Consider the following 16,587-nt stretch of genomic DNA (forward strand, 5'->3'; position numbering starts at 1 on the left):
ACTTGGATATCGTTTAGTAAGAATCTGGGAGTGTGAATGGAACAAGATGATTGAGGATAACACCGAGATTAAGAACTTTATTAGTATCTTCAACGAAGAGTTTTATCCTTCCAATTCCTTTGCCACCGAGGATGAGATTATTCAGCAGATTATAAAAGGGGAGATATATGGATTCATTGAATGCGATATATCTGTTCCTGAAAACTTATACGAAAAGTTTTCAGAAATGAGCCCCATTTTCAAGAATACATCTTTGAATAGAAATCATCTTAGTGAAAGTATGAAAGAATTTGCTGAAAAGGAAGGAATGCTACCTCAAGAACAACGAACTTTGGTGGGGAGTATGTTTGGAGAAAAAATTTTACTACTCACCACTTTAGCAAAATGGTATCTTAATCATGGATTGATTATAACCAAAATATATCAAGTCATAGAATACACCCCTAGAAGAGTTTTCCAGTCATTTGGAGAATCTGTCTCAAATGCTAGAAGAGCTGGTGACAAAGATCCTGACCAAGAGTTGATAGCCACAACCAATAAACTCATTGGAAATTCATCGTACGGGAAAACAATCACTGAGAAATTAAAACATCGAAATGTCAAGTATATTCAAGGAGATTATGAAGCATCCTTGAGAATACGATCACACAGATTTGAATCTTTGGAGGAAATCGTTGATAGCTTCTATGAGTTGACTCAACACAAGCCTTCGGTTAGTAGTATATATTTATTATCTTATTGATATAATTGAATCATAATGAAAAATTTACTTGAGCTAATATATGTAAAGGAATCTAATAGGACTGTATATATATTTATTCAGATGAAAATGGATATACCTGTACATATCGGATTCTCCATATTACAACTGGCTAAACTTCGGATGTTGGAGTTCTACTATGACTTCATGGATAGGTAAGTAATCTCATTTGTATCTTTTAGAAAAAATATGTATAATGGTAAACATTTGAATGATAATTTTTGAAATGGGAGTATTATAATACTAAGATAACAAGAATTAAGGATTGAAATTTTTTATTTTAGATACTTCGACAGAAAGGACTTCCAGTATGTGGCGATGGATACAGATAGTGCCTACATGGCTCTTTCAGCACCTATGGATAATATCGTTAGAAAAGAGATCGCTGATATATACTACAAAGAATATGGAAAATGGTTTCCTAGGATGTATTGCGATCGACACGCGGATGATTTCCAACTCTGTAAATCTGTTCCTACAAAGTTGTGGGAATTACAAAATTGTTGCAAAGAAGTATATCAATATGATATAAGGACTCCTGGTTTATTCAAAGTAGAATTTTCAGGACATGGAATAGTAGCCTTAAATTCTAAGACTTACTTTTGCTGGAATGATGAAACTCATTCTACAAAGCATAGCAGTAAAGGATTAAGTAAAACTACGAATAGTTTTACAAAAGACACTTTTTTAAAAGTATTACATTCAAGATCTCCTAAGGAAGGGGTAAACAAAGGTTTTGTAAAAAAAGACAATAGAGTGTTCTCATACACTCAACTTAGAACTGGATTAACATATTTTTATTCAAAAAGAAGAGTATGTAACGATGGAGTGAGCACAGAATATATTTTAGCATAATTTTTAGAAGTGAATTTGTTGTTAAGTATATATGATAGTAGAGTTTTGCTCCTCGATGTATTATTACTATAAAATTTTATTTTCTTCATTGGCTCTTCTTTTCGTATATACAATATCAATAATATATAACTAAGCTCATATAAATTCAATATACTATCCAATGTAAAATCATTTCGAATGTAGACTTTCTCATAGTAACATGACTCAAAACATTCTGATTAAAGATTTTGTTCCATTCGAGGTTGCAGAAATAATCCCAGATAACATCTTGGTTCATCTTGACAAAAATGAACAAATTCGTACTCATCTTACCGAGGAATGTTTATACTACATTCTAGGAACAGCTGCTTTTAGAAAAGTTGTGTCATTGAAAAGATTAAAGTCCAACTGTGTCTGCAGTGCGTTGGAATGCAGGGAATGTTTGGAATCAACATTATGTGTAAAAGAAATATCGATAACACCCTCAGATTTGAAGATGACCTTTGAATGGGTTGATCTTGAAGCTACCATTCGAGAAGGTAAAATTGGAAAAGAGGTTGATTTAGAATGGATTAACAGATTTATCGCGACCGATTTTAAAACGATGGAAGAAACGATTTTTGAAACAGTGTTTTCGGAATAGAATTCGGCACTACATGACTCATCCTACTCAACGTGATGAAACGAAACAACTGCTCTTCAGAAGACTCATTCATATAGCACAATTTCCATTAATCGGAGAAAGCGTGGAAGAGGAAATCGAGCATGAAATTGATGATGTAATTATAGATGAAAAATCTGTTGGATGAAAATAAAAAAAAAAGATTCGGAATGATATTAAGTCTACTCCTCTAGATTTCTCCACCATTCTTCAATTTAGCTCTGTTGGTGAAGGAACCAAAAAAAAAAAAACGAAGAAAACAGAAACAATGTCGGTTATATTTCTAGAGGAGTTTATTCCAGCTCATCTTAAGGATGGACAATTATTAAGAGTGGTTGTAAAGAAAAACACAAAAAAATTCATCAGAGGAGTTACTGAAGAAACTTTTTACTATGTTATCGGATTCTATATCTATAAACGTTTCGTAACATATTTAGAAAGTCGGTGTGGATGCTTCGAGGGAGCTCGAGGATGTCAATATTGTATTAGAATAATGCAAATACGATATGGAAATGAAGGATTGACTCGACAAGAACTTCATGAGACTTTTGCCGAACTCGATATTGGAACGTGTTTGGAATCTGCTCAAATCGGACCAAGGAGTGACAAAGTCCAACTATCATTATTATCCTCACTTGATTGGAACACACCTTCAAACATAATATTAACCGAAACAAGACTTTATCCATATTTGAGAGGAGAAGCCAATGATCAACATGCTACAAATCGTTACTTCAGTGAACTCCTACATATCAATGGGAAGAATTGATAATCATCACAGTTAGACTTTGCATAATTCTTTATATTTAATCACTTTATATCCAAGAAGGATTGACTCATCAAATAGAATTGAAAAACTTTTTTTTGTATAGTATTTCAAGATAATTTTGAAGAATGAACTATATATATTATATTGACATACTTTTTTATGCATTTTCTTTGCCTACTTCAGTCAAGAGAGTAGTATTTTAAAAAGACACTATGACTATAATGAATTTGCACATTATATTATTTCTCATTTTACGCTTTACGGGAATAATAAATGGAAATCAAAGAATTCAATATGTTACCGATGCGAATAACTGCTTAAGCAGAACACTCAATGAATTTGAAGTTTCATTACTACTTCCATTCGAAGAAACTACTTTATATCACAAGAATAATGAAACATGCGGAAGAATATTTCCATTGGACTACATTCATTGTGGTTATCCATTACCAGGCAATCACAGATTTGCGTGTAAAGAACTACTAAATGAAGATGAAGCAGATGGAAAAAACCTATACCTTAATCCTATAGTGTCAGCTTCATCGGAGCAAGTTCTAACATATTCTGAATGTGAATATTCAGTTCAAAATTCCACAATCGATATTCTAATTGATTTCAAATTATTCTACAGAGGAGAATTATGTGGATATAACTCTACTCTTTCAATGTTGCAATGTCCTCCAGGATCGAATTTTCAAGATATTGACTTTATCTGTAATCTTCAACCTATTTCAAATTCTACTACACCTAAAGATACCTTCATATATGATAATATTGGAAATAATGAAGGATTAGATTTGTTACTTCCTGTTCAGTTTCTCAATTCTTTGGGAAAATCAACTCTTATTTTAGTTCTTCGATGTGACACAGAAATTGATGAAAGATGTATTCCAAAACTTTCCTTTTTAAAACGAATGACTGAATGATTTTGAATTTTTTGTAACATTTATAGTTTATATTTTATAATGAAAACTTATCTCTCATTCAACCAAATATATAACAATCTCCGGAAAATCAACCCCTCGGTGTCCCAGATATTAACCCCCTCACTCATCCGCTAGGTAATCTCTCGCTCTCCTCGATAATCCGCGAGATCCACTCCGGAAAACCATCCAGCCCTCGATGTCCCAGATATTCACCCCCACTATTCCACCGATAATCGGCGACGATTCGCCCGACTAATCCGCGACAATTCCCCCGACTAATCCCGCGATAATCCGCGTTCAATCGGATGACTCATCCCCCGCTAATCCGATGACTCATCCACAGATAATCCGCCGATTACGCCAGGAGCGGATCCGTAACCCCTCGAATTCAACCCCCTACTCTACACCACAATTTCCCCCCAAACCCCAACATCTCATTCAACTCCACACGATTCAATCTACACCCCTAGCCAATTTAATTCACAACCCCCTTTTTCTATCCCCCCGCTGGATCCGTCACTTTTGTGTGTAGATCTGCTCTCTATATACTACTAATTGGTATCAAAAAATAAATAATTAAGTTTAGTAGCGAAAGAGTTAATTAAGAAATATTAACTATAATAAGTGCAGGGTATGTCTGAAGTCAAGGTCAGAGATTAAGATAAAATATTGCGCTGAACAGGATTTGAACCCGTGACATTCAGTTTAGTCTGCAGACACTGTATTACCTGCATCAATTTACCCTCTTTCTCTGTGCTCCATCATAATACTGTGTGATCTGTTACCACACTCTAGATTTCCAAGATATTCTAGAATATCTTATAAATCTTTGAATACAAATATTTACTAGTATATACTAATACATAATAATATTATATATAGGTGTATTCATGTTATTTCATGTATTCATGTTATCATAGCAAGTTATCAGCTGAGACTTTATTCACTTTGTTATAACAAATTAGCTTCAAAGGTCATTTTAAGGTTCTAAATTCTGAACAAAGGCTTTAGTTTTTATTTTCTAGTAACTGTCTTCACAAGCTATATTATTCCTTTTATTGCATTCAGAGCTTTGTTATAAAAATATGTTCTAAAAAATAATTTGAAAATTTAATGAAGTGGTAAGTTATTTAAGCTCTTTATTATTAATATATTTAATTTATTTAAAGTTTTAATGCGTTGGAAAATCATTTTCCACTTTAACAAACTGTCCACGGGTTGACTTTTTAGTATGATTTCTACAATGCGCACATCTATGCAAATCAATTTAAAACCAGCGACAGAAGGTCACTCTTTTGACTAACCAGCTTTTACCATCAAACCTGTTTGTACTAGAACAGTAAACGATCATAACAATGTGACTACTGGTTGTCATATGGGATCATTAAGGCTAATTTTATTAATAACTAGTTTTGCTAAGGCGGTCAATGGTGCAAATAATCGAGCGCTGGGCAGCCATGCTGAAGGGTGTGAGTTCAAATCCTGTTGAAGGCATTTCTTTATCTATAACATGCCAGCAAGACTTCAGACATGCAGACACACAAGTGAACCCGGCTCCTATTATAGTAAAGATAAAGGAATACATATTCATGTAGATATACTTTACCAGCAGGAATGAGTGGCCTCTGTCTCAAAAATATGATTCTTCAGCGAAACGGTTGGTAAACTTTTTCAACCAGTGGGCCACCTTGACTTTCCAATTTTGACAGTTGGACAGGGTCAACACAAGATATGTTAATTAGATGATTTACTAAGTTATGTAATAATAAGCCATCAAATGTTGCGAAAATAAAGTCAAAATTTTTTGAAGTTACCTGTAAGTACATCATGGTGTTCCCAAAACACATCCCAACCAAATGAAAAATAATGAGGGTATGAATAGCTGGAGTTGTCTCCTCGATAGTCGATGCCTATAGATTTATTTTGTGCATATCTTTTAAAGCTTTTGCTCTCTGTTCTTATCTTTTTGCTGGCTGAGAGCTCTCATAGAACTTAAATTATCAACTTACTGTATTTAGACACAAGGAGTAACAATAAATAATATGAAGTATTAGCTACTGATTTTTATTAAAGAACAGGAAGTAAAGAGTGACATGCAGTCTCTGATAACATTGTAAGATTTTACTCACAATATTCACCATTGAAATAACCTCAGCTAGTTTCCCTTTATAATAGTTTATTCTTTATTCTAATTTACCAGCTCTTCGCTAATACTTACTAATTATTAACAGTAAAATTTACTAGTAGATATATTTTAGTAAATTAAAATTAAAGTGTAGACCCAAAAGATTTCATCCTAACAATAATTCGCTGCCAGAAAATTTTTTGTTTTCACCCAACCGATTATCACAAAAAAATTAACCTAAATCTTGACTGGTCAATAAATATCAAAAAACTATTTTCGGCTAATTGAAAATGTTTAAAAAAAGGTGAAATGTAGTTTGAATTTTTTCAACTTGAAGAGTATTGTATGATTGAGACAATCGATTAGATTTAGATTGAGTGTGATTGCATCTTGTGAAACAGTACAAGCTCGCAGCTGCCATATAAATGATGAAAAATGAGCCATGCACATTTTCACCGCGATCAAATTTTGTCAATTTTAATCATGAAATATTCTGGCAGTCAGATCACTTAAAACATCAACAACAATTCAAATGAACAATTCCATTGCTTTTAGATGAAAACCCCTAAAATTTTGTCCAAGTTCATCTCTGATTTTCAACACTAATGAAAATGTCTTTGGTTGCTATATCTAAAACACGAGCTGACAACTCCCGTTAAATCAAACCTTGTCAGAAATTCTTTAATGTTTTTTTTTCTTTGTAGACCAAAGCCACGTGTGAAGAGGCCTGCCCACCTACAGTTATTACTAAAATATATGTACCTGTTGATACTTGTCAGCTGTCACTGGTGGCAGGACTGTGCAGGGATAACTTAAGATCATGGAGAATATAGACAGTAAATATGTCGTATCTATATACTGAGGTTGTGAAGGGAATGAAAATAGATTCTAGGGTTTAAAGTGATTGAAATGAGAACTGTTTAGTATTGTAAACAATTCAATATTTACTATAATAAGAGTTGTCTCTGTCTGTTCAAAGCCATGCTGAGAGCATTACGAAAAAGGATTCCTCACATGGCATTAGAAACTAGATATTTGACTCCTCAACTAAGATTGCTATCATCTGCGTCACTCAACCAATTGGTTGTATTCTGGAATAATTGTACACATACTTATTACATGTGACAACCTTTCATGGTGCATGGGACTGCCGATGTACCAGTTTGTGACCATTGTTTCATGCCTGTTTCTGATTTTGAGGCGAGTACCAAAAAAATCATACTTCATAGTAATCCTCTTGTAGTATGAACAATAATGCATTTGCCTCCCTTGTTACATTGTTTTGTTAATTGCTGTAAATTGATTGAGCTGGTTCAAACAATGCTAACAGAAGATGGTCATGAGGATGTTAAATCTACTTACTGTGAGATTCAGTGGTAGAAAGGAGGTGATTCGGTACGTACGTATGTACTTATGTTCATGAGCTGTAAGAGATTGTCATGTGTAATAATTAGGTGCACAAATATTCTTAAATGTGGAAAGGTGGTTGATTCGTGCAGATGGTAGTAGTCTGAACCTCTAAGTTTGATTCCCTCGCTGCTGATTCTCTATCTTGTCTCTCATCGATAGCTGCAAGCTTATGGGCTACTATATAATGAGCAATGTTTACGCTTGCTTCTATAATCATTGTTAAGCATTTGCATTTGGCGAGTCCAACTTTTAAATTTTACATAGTTTAAATACTCCCATTGTTGAACTTGGAGATGAGTTAGTCATTTATTCAAAATGAAATGGTTGGACATTAAATGTATTATTGAGGTTTTCTTAATCCCTTTTCATTCATAACTTTTTTCATCAAGTTTACTTATTGATATTTTAAACATATAAATATAGTATTTAAACAACCATACATATGGTATTTTATATTTTAAAATGTTAAAAAACATGCATTTTGTATTTCAAAATGTTTTCATATTTTATATTACAACCAAAAGATACAAACAATAAATTGCAGTATATATGCTACAGAGTGAATTGTGATGTCAAAGGTCAGCTGTTGTGCTCTAAAGTTAATGTAGTTTATTGCTGAAAATTAGCAGCTAGGTATTCAATTGGTAGTCAACCCCTGTAGTAGCTAATTATAATCTAAAATAGGCTACAGACTCTATTTGTGTTACAAACTCTAAGAATGATGAGCAAGCTGAAAATGTACTGGAGATGTAAAAGATGAAGAGTGTTCGACTCAGACTCTGACACGATGTAGACGGCCTTGCAGTGACCTTAAAATAATTCCTCGCTACAAACCTGCTAAATCAAAACTAACAATATTCAAGTATTGTTATATTTTAACAGTAGATAAACTACAGTAAAATCAGGCTTTAAATAGAATCCAGAGAATGACACATACACAGCATTGCATAATCTATAAGCAGTGGTAATAGCATCAGCTTCAGTTATTATGTCGATGTTATTATGACAAAATGGGAATCTTGGCTCACTAAAAATGTATTAGTTTAAGTTATCCGATCCTGCAAGAAAATGGTAAAGTCGCCCATGGGTCCAAACTCGCCTCAGTTTGAATGGAAAATATGGACCAATAACTTCTATAAAATTGTTCAGGTATCGACACCGAAACTTATGTTGGCAAATCAGCTGGTGTGAATGCAATTTTATATGCAATATTGCAATGTAAGGCTGCCAAAAAGAACAGAAAAAGGTCAGCAAGGCTCAGTAACAATTAGTCAGCTAACTAAGTCATCACTGGCGGGTCTGTGTATAGCATGGTGATCAGTAGAGGAGAAAAGGTCAGAGTCCACCACAAAGCTAAAGAGTAAAAGAAGCACACACCAACCTTTCAGACACATGTCAGATATCAGTTCTGAAAAAAGCAAAGCCTATTTTGGTATGGAAACCATAAACTACCATGGTCTATGAAGACAACGCCTGCGTAAAGGAAATTTAATAACCTATTCATCTTTGACACATCACATTGTTTACATTAGACCAACCAACTGATTTTAGGTGTCAACTGGACAGGAAAACCACCGATCACTGTATCTCACCAGAATACTTAAATCGATATATTTCTCAAAGTATGTCGTATATATGTTGTTCCGGCTATAGATCTTAAAATCTCGGAATAAAGATTCCATACCAAAGAAAACTCAATCTAGAACCCTGTCGTTCACTAGTCCAACCCGATACCCATTAGGCCAGCGAGATTGAGTTGCTAGCTTGCTGATATAAGTCATTATATGACAGCAAAATGTTACGAAAAGCTGTTGGCTCACATTATTGTAAATAGCTGCACCTCTGACACACTGTTGGAAAACTTGACAGTTGCAATATTTTCTGATACTGATGTTAAAAGAACTACCTTGCAGGGGATTTGAACTTGCAAAGTTTGGTTTAGGAGACTGGCTGCGTTAGAGCATGGTATTAGAGCATGGCAAATCTTATTTGCATGACAAACATCATACAAATAAGATTTGCATTGCTTGAGCTTAAATTTTAGCATTTGTATCTTATGATAATTTTTGTCTTTCCACTTTGGGTGAAATTTAGATTTTGCATTTTAAGCACATTACATTAGTATTTTGAACTAGCTATGTAAAGGTGGTCCTCATAAACTATAAATCAAACATAAACAGATTTGATAACTAAGTTTCCATGACATTTCATTTAGTCACCGATGTTCTCAAATAGCTGGCTTTTATAAGTAAACGGAGCCTCTGAAAAATAAGTATTACCAATTTTTCCCTGTTTAATTTTTTTTAAGTACATGTATGACCTTCATAAAGCAGAAAGTATTCCCACGACCACACGAGCGGAAGTGTGGGAGTTTTTATGATAAATGCATGTGCACACAACTTACGAAAATTATTCATCAACAATGAGACGAACCCTTGGCTAGAAATTTCATCAACAAATTTAAGCATCGGAATGTAAAGTCGTTAAAGTATAATAACGATACAAAACACATTTAAACCTATTTAAATATGTTACCAAGTCTTTGTAAACCGTCGGTATTATCTTTAAACTTACCCATCTGATCGGATTATACACAAATAGACAGATTAATTTGAACGAAAAATGCTACAAAACGCTTGAAAAGCTCGGTTTAATAAAAGTTAAGACCGAAAATTGAAACGCCAATAAAGCCGTGCGACAGATAGTAGAACTATTTAGCAGTGCGCATTTCACGAGAAAACCGTGCTCATTTCATCAGTCTATGGCATTTTTAATTGTAATCGAATTTATTCGAAGGTTTCTGTAATAAACGTAGACCGTTTGAGACGTAGACCGATTTACAGGTACGAAATTGTGGTACACAGTTTATCAGCCTGTGTTTTTTGTCCAATCACCGAAGGTTTCATTATTTGAAACGTTAGCCGAAATTCTTTACAACTTATGTACAAGCTAGGGCCGAACTACAACGCCCCTTCATGACGAGAACATTTTTTATTTTGCTACAGTTTTATACGCGTGAATGCTACTACTCGCTTTCTGTTAAAGATCGCTTATCAAAACCATTCTACATTCAAAGCAACCAACTTTCAACCTGTGTATAGTACACAGTAGCTCGCCATTTTACTTCTAATTTTGCATTTCAGAGTTATAATAAACATATTTCTTTATTGTTGTTGAATTACATACATTACAGTAAATTAGGCCTACAGCTTTATAACATTTTATAACAGCTTTTATTTTGCTGCAGTTTGCAGAAATCTTCGAGACGCGTGAACGCTCATAGGTTTTCTATTATTGCTGTATTACTATATTAACAATATTGGTTATTTTAATAGTATCAGTGCATTTTACTTCTAATATTGGCCAATATTGCATTTCTCCTATTGCAGGGGGAAAATATAAACATCTTTTCCATTCATTATTGCTGTTTGTTGTATATAATAACACCCACACCCAGTACATTACAGCTACCATTGCAGTTATCCTATTGCACTGCAGAGCCATTTGATTGCTAATATTGCATTTCTCAACCATCAGTACCCTTTATTTTTTGCCAAAATCTCTGGCCATCTCTTTGGTCGTGGGCTGTATGACAGTGGAATTTCTAGTGAGTAAAATATATACTCTAGAAATTTTTTCTAGATCTTAAACACTAACAACAAAAGAAATAGAGCCATTTACATAATTTATACACTCGGGAAAATGACTGTTTTCAAGACATCATGGTCTTCCCTAAAAGAGGTAATGTGCTCAACCACAGCAAAAGGGTTGCAGTATGCTTAGTCAGCGTTTATAAATAGCTTGCACAATGCTGACAAAAAGTCAATTGAAGTAGATTATTCTTCAACAAATTATTCCAAAATAACTTGTATAAAATGAACATATGAAAGTGAATAAATGAGATGAAATGAGGAGAGAGCAGACCAAACAGTCCAAGTGGTCGAGTATAAATACTACACTAATTTTAATATATTTTTGAAGCATTTCTAATTGCGATCATATTATTAAGATGCTCATTATATACTACAAACTGTTTGGACAATTTTTTTAAATAATTTGGTTCACAAGTAAGGATTATTATAATTATTACAGTTAAATATCAATTATATCGAAGCTTGAAGTAGGCCAATCTGCTGTTGATACAACAAACATATTCAAGATTGCACACAAGTCATCATTGATGTTCAAGAAAGGCTAGGATTTAGGCATGGCAAAACGGAAACTTCTCTTCATACTATTGAAAAACGAACCTTAGTGACGAAGCGAGGCAAGACAACTACTAAACTGAGAGTTGAGTGTTCATATAAACAGGAGAAGACAACTTTATTTAATTCATGTTGCATTATTGTCTTTTTCTCATTAAAAAACCTAAAAAAATTATGCCTAAATATATACGATGAATATTTCACTAAGTGACATTATAACTTCACAAGCCTTTTTTCCAAATCTTCAAACAAAATCTCCACATGTCTAATTTATCACTACTGCAAGTCTTAATGCGCAAAATCGTAACAGAAGTTTTGAAATATAATTAAAAAATAATAAAACCAGAACGAAAAATTACTATTACCAACATTTTTAAGTTGCTACTAATTGTTTGGTATGCCAGCCATACTGCTAATTACCTTAAAAATTGTTAAAAAATTACACTGGAAAGAGTGGCCAGGGCCATATTCCCTAGGGTGGCTTGTTGGCTGAGCCGCCCTAACCATCTAGTGATTTTTGCTGGTTAAGTACTAAAAATTGAAGTCTAAGCTTACTCACCTGGAATTCCCCACAATTAATTTATGAGCAACTAGCGGTATATATTGTCTCTGTGGTGATCTCGCCAAATGAGTGATCTTGTGAGACTTTGTTAAGACGTGGAAACTGAACTTTATTGTTTATGGTGGGGGTGTTAAGAAGACCCCCAAACTTGCATTTTCCTTATCATAACATAACCAAATCAAAATATTGATGAGGAGCACTAGGGGAGGCTCGTATAAATAATTTTCTAATATTTCACATATATAAAGATGTTGAAATAGATACAGAATCAGTTGTGAAAGATTTCCCCCATGGACACATTGACAGAACATGAGCTATTCCAACAAAAAAGTAATATCTCCTGTGCTGTCAATTTCCCTTGCAAAAATCTGTAGGGGCATGAGTTTTATGTAATAATTTTATTATCGTTTGTTGAATAAAGAAAAAGTTTTGCTTTCCATGAACCATAAACAATGTATTTATGTAGATTTTGATGCTTACAATGTATTGCATTTATGTATACTTTGAGAGTTGTTGATGCTTAAAATGTCCAGAGCTTCGTGGTGCCGCACCGAACCTCGTTGAGGCTAACACTGCCGCCAATCCTCCAGATGTTCATAACATAGTCGTCCAACACTTGCCGCCCCAACTTGCAACCAGGGAATACAGCCCTGAGGGTGGCAAGAATAAATTCAGGTAGGTTTATACTAAACGGCAAGAAACGGGACTCATTTACAGGTTGATTTTCAACAAAATTCACATTACAGTCATTTGGCATCAACATAATCACCATGTCTTACTTTGCTATGTTGTAGGTGCAACGTATGTGGGAATGTCCCTACAAGGTCTTAAAAGCTCAAAAACAAACAGTTAATTGCAGCCATCGCGAAAACGCTGTATATTGGAAATCCCTTCCAAAGCAGCTCAAATGGGGCCTAGCGGAACACAATGGTTTCTGTTTACGCTTTCATGCCACCTCATTTGTCGAAATAGTTTTACAAATATACTTCACACATTCAATAGAGCAATGTCTATTGTCCAAATGCCTCTTCTTCATCATCATTGCAATGCTGTCACTTTGAGCACAAATATATCAAAACCTACTGTAAAAGTTTATTCAACTTTTTAACCTTAGCTTGAAGGAGTGTATATCATCTTCTGATAAACGTGAGCAGCCTGCTGGGCATCTGTTATAGTAAAAAAATGGTTCGCGCTATATGGCAGAATGCAGGGGTCACATGATCAGATTACGAATAGACGATCAGATCAGGCTGAAATGAAACTGTAAACTGCATCTATATGTGATAGGGCTTTCCGGTAGAACCCGAAGTGTTTTTCATAAACTAGTGTTACAAGATGTTTTATATTGAGCCTTTTATTAGCCTAAAATTTCATCTGATAACCTCTCATGTCAAAACAACAACTACATTGTCTGATAACATCATCGAAATCAAGAGATTCCAAACTACGACATTTTTGTGATGTCTGTGATTAAATGTTCGTTTTTGAGCTTTTAAGAGCTTGTAATCACATTTTCATGTATTATGAACTTACAACACAGCAGGGTAAGACATGGTTATTCTTGTGATACCAAATAGCTGCAATGTGAATTCTGTTGAATGTTAACATTTAAGATGGCACTAACATGACAACGCTAACATGACGTGAAAATTCACGCCTCACTGATATCCTTACACTCTCCATTCAGTGAAATAATTAATGCTACCTAACGATCTTATATAATCTCCAGTCTGCACACGCGATGTACGTGCGCTCGATAGAAACGGAAAGCCTATAAATGTTGTAGTTGTTTACTCCTACCCAATAGCTATAGAACATCGGAATACGTACTGGCGCAACTATCGAAACTACTAGTTACGTTTTTGTCACTCTTCCTTTCCCTTATTAAGCATTGTTGAAATAAATGGTCGCAATTTGCTAGTGCGGATTGGAATGCGCGCACAAAGGGATACGCCTACCGGTGACTTCCTCGTTCAAGTGCAGTTACGTTTTCGTTGCAATTATCTCGAGTTAAAGGTTGTATCAGTGAGTATTACATTTGATTACGTTGTTATGTCACATAAGTTAAATATAATGAGTCAATCTAGGTCGTTGCCACAATAGATCATAGTTTCTCAGCTTATCTCCTTACATCTTCACGTGATGTTGGTCTATTTTGACAGATGGCCGAAAATTTGTAAAGTGCGTGTATCGATTTTGCTCACAGACCATGTGGATAGCATTGCCAGTTGCCAAGAATGCATTGTAACATTGAAAGAACTGAATGCTTTGTTGCAGCCTTGTTGAGGTGTTAAAATAAATGCACCGCTAGCTAATTCACGTTAAGGAACAAAGCTTGGCTTTACTGACAAACCACTGACGCTGCCTAGGCGTATATTAGCGCAGTACATAAGAGAGCGTGAACAATAAATTTGGAGTTGTTCATCAACATCGTTCTAAAGACATGAGTGCAACTTTTTTTATAGAATATTCTAGATGACACAAGTTTTTTCAGAAGTTCTGTACTTTTAGAGCAAGTTGTGTCTTCATGTCATGCCATTGCATAAAACTGAGGTCAATAAATGTCAATCACTCTTTTGGTGAATCAATCACCAACATCCTAACTATAGACTGACTAGTCGAGACTGGCTCAGTTTGTACTACAAGTAGCAATCCTATTTTTACTGTGAATCTTTATGACTTTGTGCATTTTCTGAGGTTTTAATATAAATTTTTAATGTATTACAAGTAACAAACATCACAAATTTGTCTCGCATTTAGATGTTACCCAGTCTACGACATTCTTATTGGTAATTTATACATCTTTGTTTCACCTTGGGAGTTGCCTTCTATTGTCACAGATGCGAGCTTTCCTCACTAGTCTTCAAAACTGTATTTTTAATTATAAAACATCTGATTTTATTGATAAAAATGAAATGTTTTTATTGTTATTGTAAATAAAAGTAATATTAAAATACTATTATTTAATCATTAGAAAACTGGTATGAACTGTTTCAATTCTGGCATTTTTCATTAGAACTATTGATAGTTTTCCATCGCAATAAACAGGAGCTTTCTAATAAATTTACACTATAGCATTGATGTGTGCCAGTTTTCTGCCTAGATACAATGCTCTCATTTGTGTGCATTGCAGTTTTATAATACAACGCTGAAGATATAATTTTAAGGAGTAGAAGTTATAAATATTTGAACTCTTAAATTATCTTTTATTCTTGGTATTTCATTGTAGCAATGGCTTCTGCATCAGAGGACATCGAATGCGAGTTTTGTGGTCTAAAAAATGATAAAATAGTTGATCCGAAGAAGTTGCCATGTGGGCACATAAACTGCATGCCATGCCTTACGTCACACTACAAAGAGAACGACATTTTCTGGTGTGGTCTGCAAAGTTGCGGGTAAGTAATATTCAACAATGCTGTCATGTTAACATTAAAAATATTTAACACGTGAGAGAGTTAACACTTCAAATAGTGATTGTTGTTGAAGTTCTGCCTCTGATCATTGTACTCTTCAAGGACATTGATTGGTAGAACAGGTTGTCTGCTACTTTGTGTGCTTTTGGTAAATTAGCATTTACTTGCTTTCAACAGGCCCAAATGACTGACAATAGAGACAAACGAGATGTGTTGAAAATTGATAAAAGAAAGCTGAAGATAGCTATTATGCTCTCCGTTTATACAAATTTTTATCAAACAATTGAGAAAGGATTTATGCAAATTTGATTTGTCAAAATGAGTTTTTTCAATAATTTTTTTGGGCATACCACAATTTCCATTGTAAATTTAATCTGAAATCAGCTTTTTAGAAATTTGCTTTTTATTTTGTTTTGCAGCAGTTTTAAATATGCCAACTTTTAGTCAATCTCAAAATTATGTACACACAAGTTATGAGATGACTAAAATGTCTACATGTCTACAAGTCAACATGGAGAGTAGTATAGTGAGAGCAGATCTACACATTTATGCACTTAAAGTTGGATTTTGGGTACATTTTAGCCCGAGAACCTCGGAGAATGGTGTTGTCTGATGGAAAGTTTGGGGGGGGGGTAGGTGTGTGAGTGTTGGGAGCTAAGGTTATGAAGTTTGAGAGGAATTGTGGGAAGGATGCGGTGCTGGTCGAGAGGAATTGTGGGAAGGATGAGGTGAAGAGGGCGATGGTTTCGGGTTTCGATGCGATGGGTTTGGGGTTCGGGTGTCGACGAGTTGAGCGATCGATCGTCGAATGGTTGGGGTTGGGTTGGCGACCGGTGGGGTGAACGGTGTTATGTCGTTTCGGTTGAATGAACGCTGATGTTGGACGAGTTCGGGCGTGTCTATTCGTGGAATCGATTAACTA

The 16,587-nt window shown here is 34.6% G+C and overlaps 1 protein-coding gene across 1 annotated transcript; it reads left to right on the forward strand.

Moving 5' to 3' along the window:
* The first annotated feature begins 421 nt into the window (after positions 1-421).
* LOC137398744 (uncharacterized) lies at positions 422-1,621 on the forward strand. Its single transcript, XM_068084933.1, has 3 exons — positions 422-712; positions 824-915; positions 1,045-1,621. Exons 2-3 carry the CDS (start codon positions 824-826, stop codon positions 1,613-1,615), a joined length of 663 nt encoding a protein of 220 aa, XP_067941034.1. The 5' UTR covers positions 422-712; the 3' UTR covers positions 1,616-1,621.
* The last annotated feature ends 14,966 nt before the right edge of the window (positions 1,622-16,587 follow it).

Source organism: Watersipora subatra, chromosome 6, assembly GCF_963576615.1.
Source record: "Watersipora subatra chromosome 6, tzWatSuba1.1, whole genome shotgun sequence".
In the NCBI taxonomy this organism is placed as follows: domain Eukaryota; kingdom Metazoa; phylum Bryozoa; class Gymnolaemata; order Cheilostomatida; family Watersiporidae; genus Watersipora; species Watersipora subatra.

Bases quoted from the DNA above. Each gene is read 5' to 3' on its own strand.
- LOC137398744 (XM_068084933.1), top strand. From the start codon at position 824: ATGAAAATGGATATACCTGTACATATCGGATTCTCCATATTACAACTG. The intron at 916-1,044 runs GTAAGTAATCTC...TTTTTATTTTAG, and splicing joins TACTATGACTTCATGGATAG to ATACTTCGACAGAAAGGACT.